Source organism: Bacillus rossius, chromosome 2 (genome assembly GCF_032445375.1).
Source record: "Bacillus rossius redtenbacheri isolate Brsri chromosome 2, Brsri_v3, whole genome shotgun sequence".
In the NCBI taxonomy this organism is placed as follows: domain Eukaryota; kingdom Metazoa; phylum Arthropoda; class Insecta; order Phasmatodea; family Bacillidae; genus Bacillus; species Bacillus rossius.
The window spans coordinates 33,142,292-33,156,586 of NC_086331.1; the positions used below are offsets into that span (position 1 = coordinate 33,142,292).

The window sequence follows — 14,295 nt, forward strand, 5'->3', positions numbered from 1 at the left end:
ATGAAAGCAGTCAATTTGAGGCGACATTAAGCTTTATTTATTTTTGATACGAATGGAAGTAGCTAAGAAATAATCGCCTCTATAACGGTTCCAGTTCTTACCGATCACGTGTAATAGCTACAGCGCCCAGCTTTTGTAGTGTCTACGGCGATGCCTGGCCGATTCATGACACGAGGTCCCCATGCAGATGACGGTTGGTGGGTTTTGCTCCCTCGTCTTGATTCTCGATTGGAAATACATCTAGCAGTGCAAATATTTTTTGCACCCACCCGTTGTCATGAAACTTGTAATTTTATCTCTGTAGAAATTTTGTTAACTTAAGCATTAGGTTACTTTTGTGGTATATGTTAATTTTTAACAAGCTTATCCCAAATGCATATTTTTCACTCTTTATGAGTAGATGTTAGTTCTTAATTGTTTGTTTTAGTTATTTTTTTTATCACATGAAAATGTAGGCATATAATATGTAGAGAAAATCCCGAAACACGGGTTCACAATTTTTCCGGGCTCTATTTCACTGGCATTTAAAACTACATATGTGAATTTTTAATTTCTTGTCCATACTGCCAAAGTTACAACATCAAACGTATTCTCCAATGCCGTGACAAAATTGTTTATAAGGTAAACAAAAATTCTGGAAACTATACACAAGTTAATTTTCTTACTACATCCTGCGATGCACTATCCCAGATGGAATTCAGTTAATGTCAAAAAATACTGTTCTGTTCAAAAATACTTATCCATGCAAAAATAATTCTCTATTTTAAAATACCGGTTTATTTAAAAATACTTTTCTATGTAAAAAATACTTCTCTATGTAAAAATACTTCTCTATTTGATTGCTTTTCTCTTTTTAAATTTACTTCTGTTTTTTAAAAAAAACTTTTCAATTAAAATACTTTTTTATTTACTTATCCTTTCTACTTCTCTATTTAAAAATACTTCGCACACCAACTTACAACAATGAAAGTGAATCCAAATGCATTACGCAAGACAAGGTTAACGGATTAGCAACACATTTGTTTTAAATTCTCTGACCTATCATATAGCCTATTTCCCCGACTATTTCCTGATTTTTTTTTTCCAGAAATTATAAAATGCCATGACAATTCTGGGTTTTGCCCTGTTTATCCCCTGATTTTGGATAACCTGATAAACACCTGATCATAAGCAAAACAACTGCCGATCGCCAGTCTCCCGACAACAATGTGTTCCGAAACTCTCCGAGCGAGCCAACAACAACTCTCGCTTCCGGCAGATCTTGACTTAGAGTCTGCTGTCCAAACTAAAGTCCCGCGTCATACACAAAACATTTTTATTTTTTCACTTTTACTAAAGATCCCTTTGGAAACCCGTTGCCACGTTATTTGGTAAATCACATTGCAATCATTATTATTTCTTGATAGGTATTTGAAATACGATTTTGGAAACAATACTGAATATTTATTGTCGTGCTAACGAAAATTGCCACATGATTCATAAATTTGATTAATTTTTCACACAAGAATACATTTTTTAAACCATACTAAATGTAATCCAATACTCAACAATATGAGTTATTTTTATGCTTACAAATGTGCGCAGTAAACACTGGAAAGCTATTCAGCGAACCGTTTACAAATAACTTTAACTATTTTAGGTACTGGAACAACACAAAGTATAAATTCCCGGTCAGAGTATGAACCCAGTATAGGTACTTGAAACATTTATTTTTGTGACACAGTTGCATTATTTTTAATGTTGAAACGTATAAATATCTGTCATTATACGCTATTATTACATTTACAAAAAAAATACATTATAATTATTCTACTGCCGATTTCGTTAAATAATGTTGCATGGTCTCTATTCGTCTCGTAATGTTGCGTGGTCTCTATCCGTCTCCTAATGTTGCGTGGTCTATATACGTCTCGCAATGACTCTGGCTGTCTGACACGAGTCTGAATTTCAATTTTTAACATCAGTTGATTTCACACATTCGTGCAGTGACCTCGTAATTCCATAAAAAGTTTCTTCCTTTATAAGGAAACTTTATGCGATGCCAACCTCTGTAGTGCAGTCGGTTGAAACACTTAACTTCGTGTCATCATGCGTTCGTATTGCGGGTAAGCCAGGGATACGTGTAGTGGTGTTTGGACATGTCGTACACATTTGAATTAGTTTATAAGTATGTAGCATATTCAGTCTCCCGGCATAAAAACGGGGGCAGTAAGAAACCAATAAAAACTTTTTGTTCATAAACATACACCTATTATACTTAAATATTGCAATCAGTGGCACTTAGGTGCAATAATTTTAAAACTTCTTCATTTCTTTAAGAAATCGCTGAAGGTTTTTAAACTGATCAATACAAAATTCCAATGATATTCATTATATATTTCTAACGGTTTTTAATTCATTGAGTGTCACATACGAAAGATTCAAACTATATATATGTATATAGACACACACACAGAATTAACGCGTGGAATTTTTTATTGGTTAATTTCGTGCCCCTTCTTTTTTTTTCTTTTTTTTTCCCGTATCAGCGTCTGTCGTGAAGGCGTGGTTGTGCATTTTGATAGCAGCCAAACACGCTGATAAACTGTTCTCACGAGAAGTTTCACTAGCACGTGTGGTCGGGAAATACTTGACGTGGGTGAAAACCTTGGCGGCACTCTTCCTCGGATTGGCAACTGGTAGTCACGTAGGGCGTATCGCTGTGCTAAGGCCGGCTAGCACAGTCGTGACTTCAGACCAAGTGAAGTATTCTTCCATTTGATTAACCTGCAAAGTGGTTGCATAGATTTTACTTACCTGACTCTGCAAGCGACCCTAAGGCTCTGCGATGACGAACGACCACTCTCTATGCTGTGGACGATTCTAGGATTTTGTTGACAAATGCTGTAGTGCGTCGAAATCTACTCATCAGATCGGAATTTGACGAAATGTTACCCCGATTGAGCGAACGATCGTAATGCAGATTGTTTTAATAATCTTAAATGTATAATTTTTTGCAAATAAACTAAAAAATAATAATTTAATTGCACGCAAAGTAAATTCTGCCTGGCTCAAATCTACTGAGTTAATTTTTTAGCCGTTTCAAATATAATTTTAACAATCGGTGAAAGGATAGTTACAAACGAACTATTGACAAACTATGCGTGCATATCGTTTGATAGTTTGCATCGCAATGAAAGTTAAAAATATATTTTTTTTTTATAAAATAAACGATATTACTCTAACTGTTACAGTCACTTCTAGAAATTGAGCACAAAAAATTCTACTCTATCCACATCACAGTTTTGATCTGTAATATTTTTTTCAGAACACCGTTGCTAAGAACTTACTTTAAATCTTAATCGATTTCGAAATGTTTTATTATAATCCATACTGAAAGTTTTACAGAAATTATTCATCCTTTCTAAAAAATACTCGAAGCTAAACAATTTAATTTCGCTGATGCAATATGTGAGATGAAATAAAATTTACTCTAAAAATCGTTGACACTAAAAACAATATCAGTTTCCATTCATTCAGGGCCGTCCTTAACATTTCCGGCACTGAATATTTCTATAATCTTGTATGAAAATTCATTTCCGGTACATGATGCGAACGTGTGCCTTAGTAGCATGGAATTAGACCAAAAAAAGGCAGAGTGACTGGTAAATAATATCCGGTTATCAAACTTGAGGGGAGTAAAAATCGATTGTATTCGGAGGTGAAGCCCCTTCGCAGTCGGACCAACTAGGAGGAAACCGGTTTGGTTGTCGGCGAGAGAGAGAGAGAGAGAGAGAGAGAGAGAGAGAGAGAGAGAGTGTGTGTGTGTGTGTGTGTGTGTGTGTCAGAAGAGGGCGAGGCTGAAGTACTATCTCTTCGTTCATGTTAGGCCCATTCCAAAGTAACACAGAAGTAAAAAAAAAACGGAAAAGGATCACGGAACCGGAAGATACTTGCGTTTATCTACTTGTCTGCCGCTTCTGCAAATCACGGAAACGTATCAAATATCAACCAATGAGACTGAGTTTCACGGTCACGAAAAATCACGAATTTTTCAGAAACTAGAACATACAACATGGTCGGGATTTACATGTTTAATAATGAAAATTAACCACAAAGTAATAATAAAATACTAGATATTTTTGAACTTGGAACAATTTTTACCGAGATCAATACGTAAACAATAATGGCTACCACGACGCCGAATCGTTTGCTTCTATTGGTCGCACGAGCTAATACGTACGGGTCCAAGTCCGCATGCGTTCCATCGTAGGTACTATGTTCCATGAGATCCGTCTCCGTTTACGTGATCCATCTGCGCTTCCGTGCCATTGTAAATGGGCCTAGAGTGTGCCAGACGTTTGTGAATACCAACCAGCCTGTATAGGCTGTCTCTCAATCCGAGCCGGTATCAATTAGAGAGTGGTTGTTTGAGTATTTTTTTCAACCTGCAAATTTAGGAATATTTCATGCAAGTTACGGAAAATTCTTTCAGAAACGAGTTGTAAAAAAATATAAATATATCATGCCACGCACACTCTTAATATTTAACTGAGAAAATTGATTGTGAAACATTGTAATTCTACTGCTAAACTGTTAAAATTTCATTTAACAGATTCGTATCGAAGCATTTAAAACAATTTATCACTAATATGTCATTGATTTTCAGTAGTTTTTTTTATATTTGAATGGCAATGCACGTAAAATATCGCGTGAATTAAAAATTAAGGCCTATTGCTTTGGAACATACTAAATTAGTAAAATAATATTTTCCTTATATAAACAGTAAGTTCAATAGTGTATTAATTACTATGATAACTATCTGTAGCAATTACACGATTTAAGTAAATAACTTTTTTCAAATATTTATTTCCAAATAACCGTTTTGTTTAAAAAGATAATTTGTATTCTCTGTGTGTTTTATGACATATATTGTCCAGGTCTGTAATGTAACATATTTACCATAATGTACTCATATTAAGGCTGTATATAAATTTTATTTATTTTGATGTAGACTAATTCTTACAAGCAAATAAAACTTTAATTTTTTTTATTTCAAAAATTAAAAATTATTTTACAGGAATATACAAATATTTGGCGTACTTATCATATATAGTAGAGCATTGTTTTACATGAAGTTTATTTCATGTCGTGTACACAATACTTTTTTTTCAAAGCTATGACTTTGTGACCCAAAAGTAAGTCGGATATGTGACTCAATTTCGCCAGGCTAGACCCAAAAGAGCGATATTCTTAATTGTGACAAAAAGGAAGCATATTTAAATTATTAACATCCCATCCATAAAAGTTCAATAATATTTTTTTTGTGTGCGTGCTAGTGCTAGAAAATAAAATATTTTTGAAACTTGTTTTCGTAATTTAACACTTGATGTGAAAAATTACAAAGAAAATCAAATTTGGGCAAAAACCTTACAAAGCCTATATGTACATGAGAATTATATTATTTGCGGTGTTTAGCTATATCCCGGTATAACACTGAAAACTTAGGGTAATTTTGACATTAATTTTTTTTTAGTTAAAATCCTTTCATATAATTTTAATATAATGAAACGCAATGCACAAAAAGCGTGCTTGCACGAAGATATGGCATATTAATTTTTTTTACTCTCTACAAATTCATATTAAACTACACTATTGCTTTTTAGACAATGTCAAGGTACATATTGAAACAAAAAATAAATAGTAAACGAATTACTAAACAAAATTGGTTAATGTTGGATACGTGAGTAAAACAATTTTCGCTTCTGACTTGGATATAGTTATTTCAGATAACATGCAATAAAAATATACTTACCATGTGGTACCAAGGCATAAGAATATCCTGTGAATGAAGATCTTATATAAAACAATTTACTTACGCATTACTCTAGCAATATAACATAACTTCTACATATTTGCGCCAATGCATAGTCTACGAGAAAGTAACAATATGATTCTCAATAATTATTCTACAGGGCATATTTAAAGTAATTTTAAAATTGTATGATATTTATGCCTATGTAGTTTGAGTAAGATGAAATCCATATTACAATCATTTAACACTTGTAATATATTCACTACTTTTTGTATCGGTAAATAGTAGGAATTAAAATGCTCTTTTATTTTGCCAAAAACAAACTAGTATAAATTATGAATCATGTACCGCTACTCAAGAGATATGTTATATAATCATATTTATGAATTTTACTTGATTAATTAATGCTCATTCCTGGTATCGAAAACAATTAACTGTATTTTCGCAATTACGTAAAAGTATTTGGTATTACACATAATTCTAGTCAAGTTATCACTCGTATTGTGTTACTTTATAAACATTATATTTTTTTTAAATAACTGAAATTTAACGAAAGGTGAATTTTTATTGAGTATTTAATATTTCCCAGTTGTCAGTTAAAGATTCGTTAGTATCGTCAGAAACTTACAGCAGTTAAAACCAATGTATTACACACAAAACCATTCGGCGCTTAAGCGAGATTATAGAAATCAATTCGCACATAAATATTTTTTAGAAAACCAGTTAAGATACCAATAATAAAATTGCAGTTCACAATTTTTTGTTAAGAATTGTTTGCCAAATACAACTTTGTCAGACTGAAGATATACATTTTACCTACTTTAGAAAGTAATCTGTATATGAACCATTACAATTAATATGGTTAAAAACACTTAATTTTTTTTGTTTTAAATTTCTGACTCTTCATTGAAAAAAAAAACAAATATGATTGAGACAATATTTAAAATAAGACTTTATTTATTTTCTGGACTCATTGCGTTTAATGCACAGTAAGATTATCATTTATTTAAGAGTACCTAATAATACTGTCTATTTTATATTTGCTCTACAATATTTATATTGTTATAATTTTTAATTTAAATGATTTCTAAAATGTGGAGGTAGATTTGAGTTCCATATTAAGCGTGTATTTGATGTTGTTTAAATCATCCCTTACTTAGTAATTAGTTTTCCGGATTAGGGCACGTAATTTAATACTTATTAAAAATAATTACTAACATACAAAAAAGACAAGACAAAAAAAATTGTATGGCTCTAAAGGTCTACAGAAAAAAAGTTGTTTATTTCCAAGCAGTTTGGCACAGGCTATCAACCCCTCTCCTTGCCACTGACCCCTCGCGTAACCTCCGGAGCTCCGTTCCCCTCACCATTCGCACCTTCGGCGAGCACATGCGCGCACACACACGCATCACTCACCCCGCGGTTACGTAATTGCCACCTCTGTCTTCCCCTGGACACTCCCCCTCCTGCCCTGCTCATCCCCTCCACGGCCGCCCGCGACACCCCTCCCTTCCCCACCGCGCCCCTCACTTCCCCTACCAGGCGGCGGGGCCACGTGTTCGCGCGCCGCGTCAGAGCGCCGTGGCGCGCGCCCGAATGAGGCGGCGGGCGAGAACACAGACCGACGCTTGTTTTCCGCGGAAGAGGCCGTCGTCGGCTTACTATTTGTCAACGTTTACGATGTGTTTGTTACAATTATTAATTACCATCCATATCCAGTTGACCTGGAACGTACTAAAATTCACTACTTCTAAAATATCAAACACTCACTGCATTCGAGTCCAGACGTCAAAAATTGGGGCCAAAACTTGTTCTTCTGCGTAACTCCATACCTATATTTATTCTATGATTGAAAAGGTGTTAGTTATTACTCAGTAGTCTACGAATCAAATGATCAAAGTAAGCCTATTGCTTAGAAACGTAATTTTAAAAAAGAAACCAACATATGGTAACTTTGCATTAAAATTAGTTCTTCCTTAAAAGAGACTTACAGTTTATTCCAGTCTATCTCAATATATTGGTATTGACTTTGACAGGCATTTTCTTCAACAACTGCTCGTAGTTATTCTCAAACGTTCCCCGTCTTCAGACAGTAAGATATAACAACACATATTTTAATTTTTTTTTTAAGAGCTTGTTAACTAAAAGAAAACAATTTGCATGAATCCAAGGTTTTCAAATTATCGGTAATTGACCTTAACATGAATCTTCGTCGTTGGGTCCGTTATTGTCTTGATTTGGGTCGTCATTTGAATGCTAACACAGTGCGCTTGTTATGAGGGATTCCCGTGGGCGTGATAAAATCTTACTACAGTCTTTGTCACACAACTTGTCTGAACATTGAAAGTTCTCATAAAAAAAGTAGGTACTGAATTGTGTCCGTATCCTTCTGTCAGCTGTTTTTAAGCACTCTCGTGTGATTTTCGGTGTTTGTAAACTTTTGCTTTTGAGTTCCAGGCAAGTGACGTGTCAGAGACTATGTAGACCTTCATGCAATGCCGTTGGTTGGCAGGAAGAGCGCTCGTTCTTGGGACATGTAACATGTACAGCTATCCCTAACAGGGCGAGGGAAGTAGAGGTTTTTTTTTCGTTTTTTTTTTTTTTGGCGGGAGAAGTGGGTGGTCTCCGCCGCCTCACCAGCACTCCTTGTGCGCATGCGCTCACTCTTATCGCAGCACCCCTCCATCCCTTACGTCACCCCAGAGGAACCGCAGCAACAACCACCGCTACCCCCTTCTCGCACCATTAGCTCGCTTTTGTTTTTCGTGTCGCAGCGGCGAGAAACCGTGCGCCGATAGGCAGACATCGCGTCGCGTCTGATGACGTCACGAGGCGTCCCGTCCGATGACTGGCTCAACAAATGAATGGTCCAAGGCCGGTATTCCAAGACAAAAAATTAAGCTACAACTGTACCTTAACCGTATTCCTAGTGCACGATAGGACACGGCCAGTCCCTTGTTTTTAAGAAACCGATCTGTTCCCTAAATTCCGCGCATGCGCAAAGCTCACTTTTTCATTGGTTTAGTCCTGATGGCGAACCCGCTTTTGCAGCCGTTGACTCGTGTATATTAATTTTTGTGATCATCGGGGGACGTACCAAGAGTGTTGGGTGTGCCAAATGAAACTTTGTGATGTACTGTTAGAAATCACAGTAAATTTACGGACTTTCCAACGAAGAATTTAACTTAAATAAACGAAGAGTTGTTCGTAATTTCAAATAAATGAATCTTCTTAGAAACGACGTTGTAATTCGATTTACGAGTTACAAGTTTCGTTCGAAACAAATGTAAACCCACACACTCACAAAATGAGAGTGTTATTACTGTAGACTTAACCAGTATTCAATTGTTTTGTTAATTTATCAAGCATGTTCTTTTAAATTCATGTTAAAATTAAGTGAACTTAGTGCCCGTTATTTTACGAAGTGAGCCGAAAGTTTACGAATATCACTGGATAATTTATATCCAGCGTTCTCCGTGAATTGAAGGTGAAAAATTTTAACAGTCTAGCGAAACTATCATGGAATACATTCTGTACACATGAATGGTATTAACAAGAAATAATCGGAAATTGATAAGTTTTTTTTTAGAAAATTAGAAAGGCGGTTCTATTTTTGTGCGATGGTGCTTGTATATCTAGTATTTTTGTCATAACGTTTGCATCGATGGTTTCGAAACGTCTGCTGGAATGCGTTGAAACCAGTTTATAGCCTCGTGCAGGGCACTTTTTATTTGAACTGTTGCCTATTTGTTTCCTTACTGGGATTCGGGTTGGACACGTTCTGGAATATGGCCCGCGATTTAGGTTACGGTCGTGTCCCAACGAGGCACTGCTTATTCGCTACCTTGTCCGAACGTCTTGGAATACCGCCCCATCCCTCGCTAGTTCTTACCACGGTTTAACCCATCACGATGTTCTTTTTACTCCAGATATTCATCAAGACATATTTTTTTTACATGAGGCAACATAATTAAAATTGTACGGACTACACAGTCGTGCATTCTCTGAAAATTAACTTCAAATAGGTAACGTCTACTAAATTAGCCAGGCAGAAATTTTGATCGCGATATCCGCATGGCTTTTGACAAAGAGCAGACAACGTGTGAAATATATCTGAAGCGAAAACTAACGACAAAAATGTAAATTTTCAATGCTCATGAAGTGCATCATTCTCAGAGACTACAAAAAAAATCACAATCTTACGTGATACAAGCTACAGTTTGTGTCCTATAACTTGTCTGAAATTTTGATATTTCTCCAATTTCCAAACTGTCAAATCGTAAATCGGTATGTCCGTTTACGAATACTGAAAATAGAATTAAATAGTTTTCAAGCACTGTTGACAGAACTATGGGGACGGAAGGATACGCAGACCATTTGGTGCTACTTTTGAGAACCATCGAAGAGCGGACAAGTGTTGCGACAGAGACTGTAACGGCCATTATGGTGAACCGTGTGGTGGGAAAAAACTCGACAATCAAAATTTATAGATTCTAACCTGCCGTACGACGTTGTATTTTTCGCTCTCACGTCCGTTGATGTAAAAAAATAATAATACAACACACTAGCATACTATAATAATTTTGAACTTTACTATTTTTTACTTTGGTTTATTACGACCTCGAAAACGTTTTTTAGCTAAAAAAAAAATATATATACATATATTCGAAACTTTTTGGAGGTTTGTTTAGAGTGTTAAACTTCTGGCCACGTGGCGTTTTGACTGTGTTCAGAGGATCTTTAGGTGACTAATGGTAATTCCATCATTAATGTACGTGAAAGTGATTTGTTGGCCACCAGTTCAAACGTTGTAACATTCGAGAGACGCGAAGGCAAGAATAATGTTTTTGAATCTGCTGTTAACCTTTGGATGAAATTTGCATATTTTACAAAGGTTTGTCTAAAAATTCACGAATTAGCTTGTATACAGACATTTTAGACACTTTCTTGTATGTCTTGTTAGAATTTGTAGTACATGTTACGAAAAAGTGATCTTGTGGCCCTAATTAAAAAAAAAAATACACTAATATATTTGGTTTTAATGAAATGTAAACCAACGATGTTATTACCAAAAAGTGTAATAAAAATGAATTGTTGGGGGTTGGATATTAGGTATATTTAAATTTATATTAAAATTTAAACTCATTTAATAATTTTTGTTGCATTCAAAATAATATTTTTTAAATATAAGCCTACTCAAAAAATTGTTAAGATTTTTAAAAACTCAACACTGTTAGTGCCGATATATCTTCCTAAATATTTGCTTCGTCATTTGGGAATTACTATATTTACTAAAATAAAGGGAAACCGAAAATTAATACAAATGTTACACCTGTTACGTCACACATATAACGCGTAAAATAATGCATAAATACAGCTTTATGACTTTTTAGTTGGCATATACTAAAAACATATACGGAAAAAAATAATCACAAACTCAAAACTCATTTATACAGCCCGTACATATTATTTTTAATGCCACTAGCACTTTTACAAAAACCGATTTTGCTGGTATAATTGCATGAAATATTTTCTATTGTTTTTTACTGACAACAATTTGTTTTATAGTCACATATGTACTATTCACCAATACTTATATTTTTGAAATGAAATAACATAATTAACAGTTATAGTATAAGGCACATAATGTGTAAACGTTTAATAAAATAAGGTAACAGTTTTTTTCATACTGTAAAAGATAATAAGTTAAAGAAAAATCTACCAATCAAGCTTCGTATTAGCATTCCCTTGTTTGTTTATTCAGCTGTAAAACGTTTTTTAATCTCAAGCATAAAATATCAGTCATGTTCCAATCCTTATTCACATATGCGACAACGTAATATTTACCATAAAGTTAAAAAATATTTCTGTTTGTATATATGTAGTTTTAAATAATATACATATTTCTTCATATATATGAAATTATCTTCTATTTGAAAAAAATGTTTTTGCTTTATATATAATATATATGATTTAAGTATACCCTACATTAATTATCATTTATTAATTTAAACAGCTATATGCTGTTGGCGTTAAAATTTGTAGGTTAAATATACTTTTCACACATTATAATCATAAATTATGATTGCGTGGTTCCAAAAATTTGATTTGAGCTGGTACAGCACTATATTTCCGGAACAATATTAATACAAATCCTATTTACGGAACAGACGAAACGAAAGCTGTTAATCTCCAAGCAACCATGTTTTTATGACTTCTGTAGAAAAGTAGCCTATATTTATGCGCTGTTGTGGCATACAAAAACTTTTGTCTTTTTTTTTATATTGAGTCTACTAATATCCAGTGATTCATGCTGGGTGAACAATTAATTAAGTTTATATTGTATTTGATTTACCATATTGTCCCTACATTATTTAACGTTTGTTTTAATTAATAATGCTTTTAGTTTACCTCGAATGTAAGTAAATAAACATTCCAAGATTTCTATGAAAAAATTTCTGGGATAATGTGTAATATATTTATAATAATTTTCTTGATAAAAATTTGAAATATAATTTTTGGAGCTATATGTTAGTGAATATTACACTTGCTGTGTTTTTTTGTAAAGTGCATACACGATGAAGGATTTTGATTAGTGTGTGGTTTTATCTCTGTTTATGACTGATGAAATGTTGGTATTAGTGAAATGGTGTCTAAGATGTGCTCATTGCCTGTTCTTTTATCTTTTTAATGCTTACAAAAATATTGTGGAAAATGCAGTCTCGCTCAAACTCAGCATTGAGCGACAGAACTCTTGAAGAATGCTGGTCTACGCTTCAACGAGTGAGTTGGCACCTCTTCCGTTGTGTATAGTATTCTTCCATCATTATTTCCATTTTTAATAATATAGACTAATTTAAGACTAATATAAGTGTGTTTTGCACGATTAACTTTAAAGCAATAACGTTTTGATAATTTATTAATATTAATTACTGGTGCGATTAAATTTACGCGATTATTTAACATTAAGGCTAATACTTAAGTTGCATGTGCAAATAGAGTAAGTACACAAATTGGAAGTACATTCTTCCGAGCTAATAACGTACTTGTCGAAATAGCATGAAAATAATATATTTAACTTCTAATGATATAAATTAACAACTTTAAAACTAACAAGCAAATATTTAGGGAATTATTTTCTTTAGTTTCCACTAAATGATTGTTTAAAAAACGCTTTCCACAAAACAGTTAAATGCCATTTAGGATGTATCGACAGTTAAAAATAAGTTATTAAATAATTATATAAATATAAAAGGCAATTTGTATGTGAATACAAAGTACGACAGTTCAAGTTATAAGCTACTTAGTTTTGCAAAATCAACCACTCCAAACATGGTTTTAATGCACTTTATTTTATAACGGATACTTAAGAGTTTTGTACTGAATCCCATACACTCTTAATACTTTTTTGTTAACCAAACACATCACATTATAGTTTCAAATCTGTATATTAGACAAGTTATGCAGCAATTACATTATTAATATGTCCTTGGAAATATTTGTGTTCAGCGTAGTTACAGACGACGTTATGTGATCAGTATTTACTGCTATCCTTTAAGAATTAACAATTTTCGTCATCACATTATATTAGAACTCCACATTTTAACCGTCACATTCTTCCATATTATTAGCTTTAATAGAGTGTTCGTTATTATGTGTTGCATATGTCGTAGACTAAAATACATAAACCTTATATTTTAAGGAAGTTATCAGCCATCGCTTTTTAATGTTTATGAATTTACATCTAATTTATACCCCTGCTAATTAAAAGTTTTTTTGTAAGTATTTCATAAAATTTAAAATCTCCGAACTATTTGTTTGCAATTATGAAAATAATCAAAGTGGACATTTAGACGTAGGCTATAACACATGCGTATTCTCAGCTGGTGAATATGGTGAATTTAATAATGGCCGATATTATTCCCGAACGTCTTTAAATAAGCTTTCCTATTTGTTGAAAAGTAAAACAAAATCGTATGAAGCGCAAACTGGGCTAAAACAAACCAAAATTAATATATTACAGTCAGTGAATATGCAAACTTATTAGAACAGATTTAGAGAAAACTGTATTAAAAAAATTTTAGAAGGACATGTATTCCAAAAATTGTACGGTTTTCTTGACTTAGATGAACTTAGATGTTCTATAAGCTTATTTGTTGGTTTTGAGTATAACAAATTTTCATCAGGTTGGAGCTGCTGTTCAAATGTAAAATATAAGTGAATTTATTTCCAGTTAGATATTTATTAACTTACACAAGTTCTTGAGTGCACGAATCACTGATATATTTTCATCTGGAAAAGAACTTATTTCGTACCTTTTCCTACACAAATGCCCAGAAATTCCGCAAAAAAATTAAGTGAAAAGCGAATTTATCATTAACAAAAGATTTCCAAATATTAATATTAAGTTATAAGTATTATATTTAAGTAAATATACGTGTAAGTAGAGATAAAGTTGTATGCTAGCACTAAGAAATAATTTAGAACTTAGATATTTTGGG

At 33.4% G+C, this 14,295-nt stretch overlaps 1 protein-coding gene across 2 annotated transcripts in view; it reads left to right on the plus strand.

Moving 5' to 3' along the window:
* The window catches only part of LOC134529223 (zinc finger protein 628-like), a 384,650-nt gene that overhangs the window by 60,500 nt on the left and 309,855 nt on the right, over nt 1-14,295 (plus strand). Inside the window, exon 3 of one of the 2 annotated variants that reach the window (XM_063363097.1) lies at nt 12,515-12,601. The exons of the other annotated variant lie outside the window; for it this stretch is intronic. Within the exon in view, the coding sequence (XP_063219167.1) occupies nt 12,515-12,601 (87 nt within the window). The remainder of the gene's footprint in view (nt 1-12,514; nt 12,602-14,295) is intronic. 2 annotated transcript variants of the gene reach the window in all.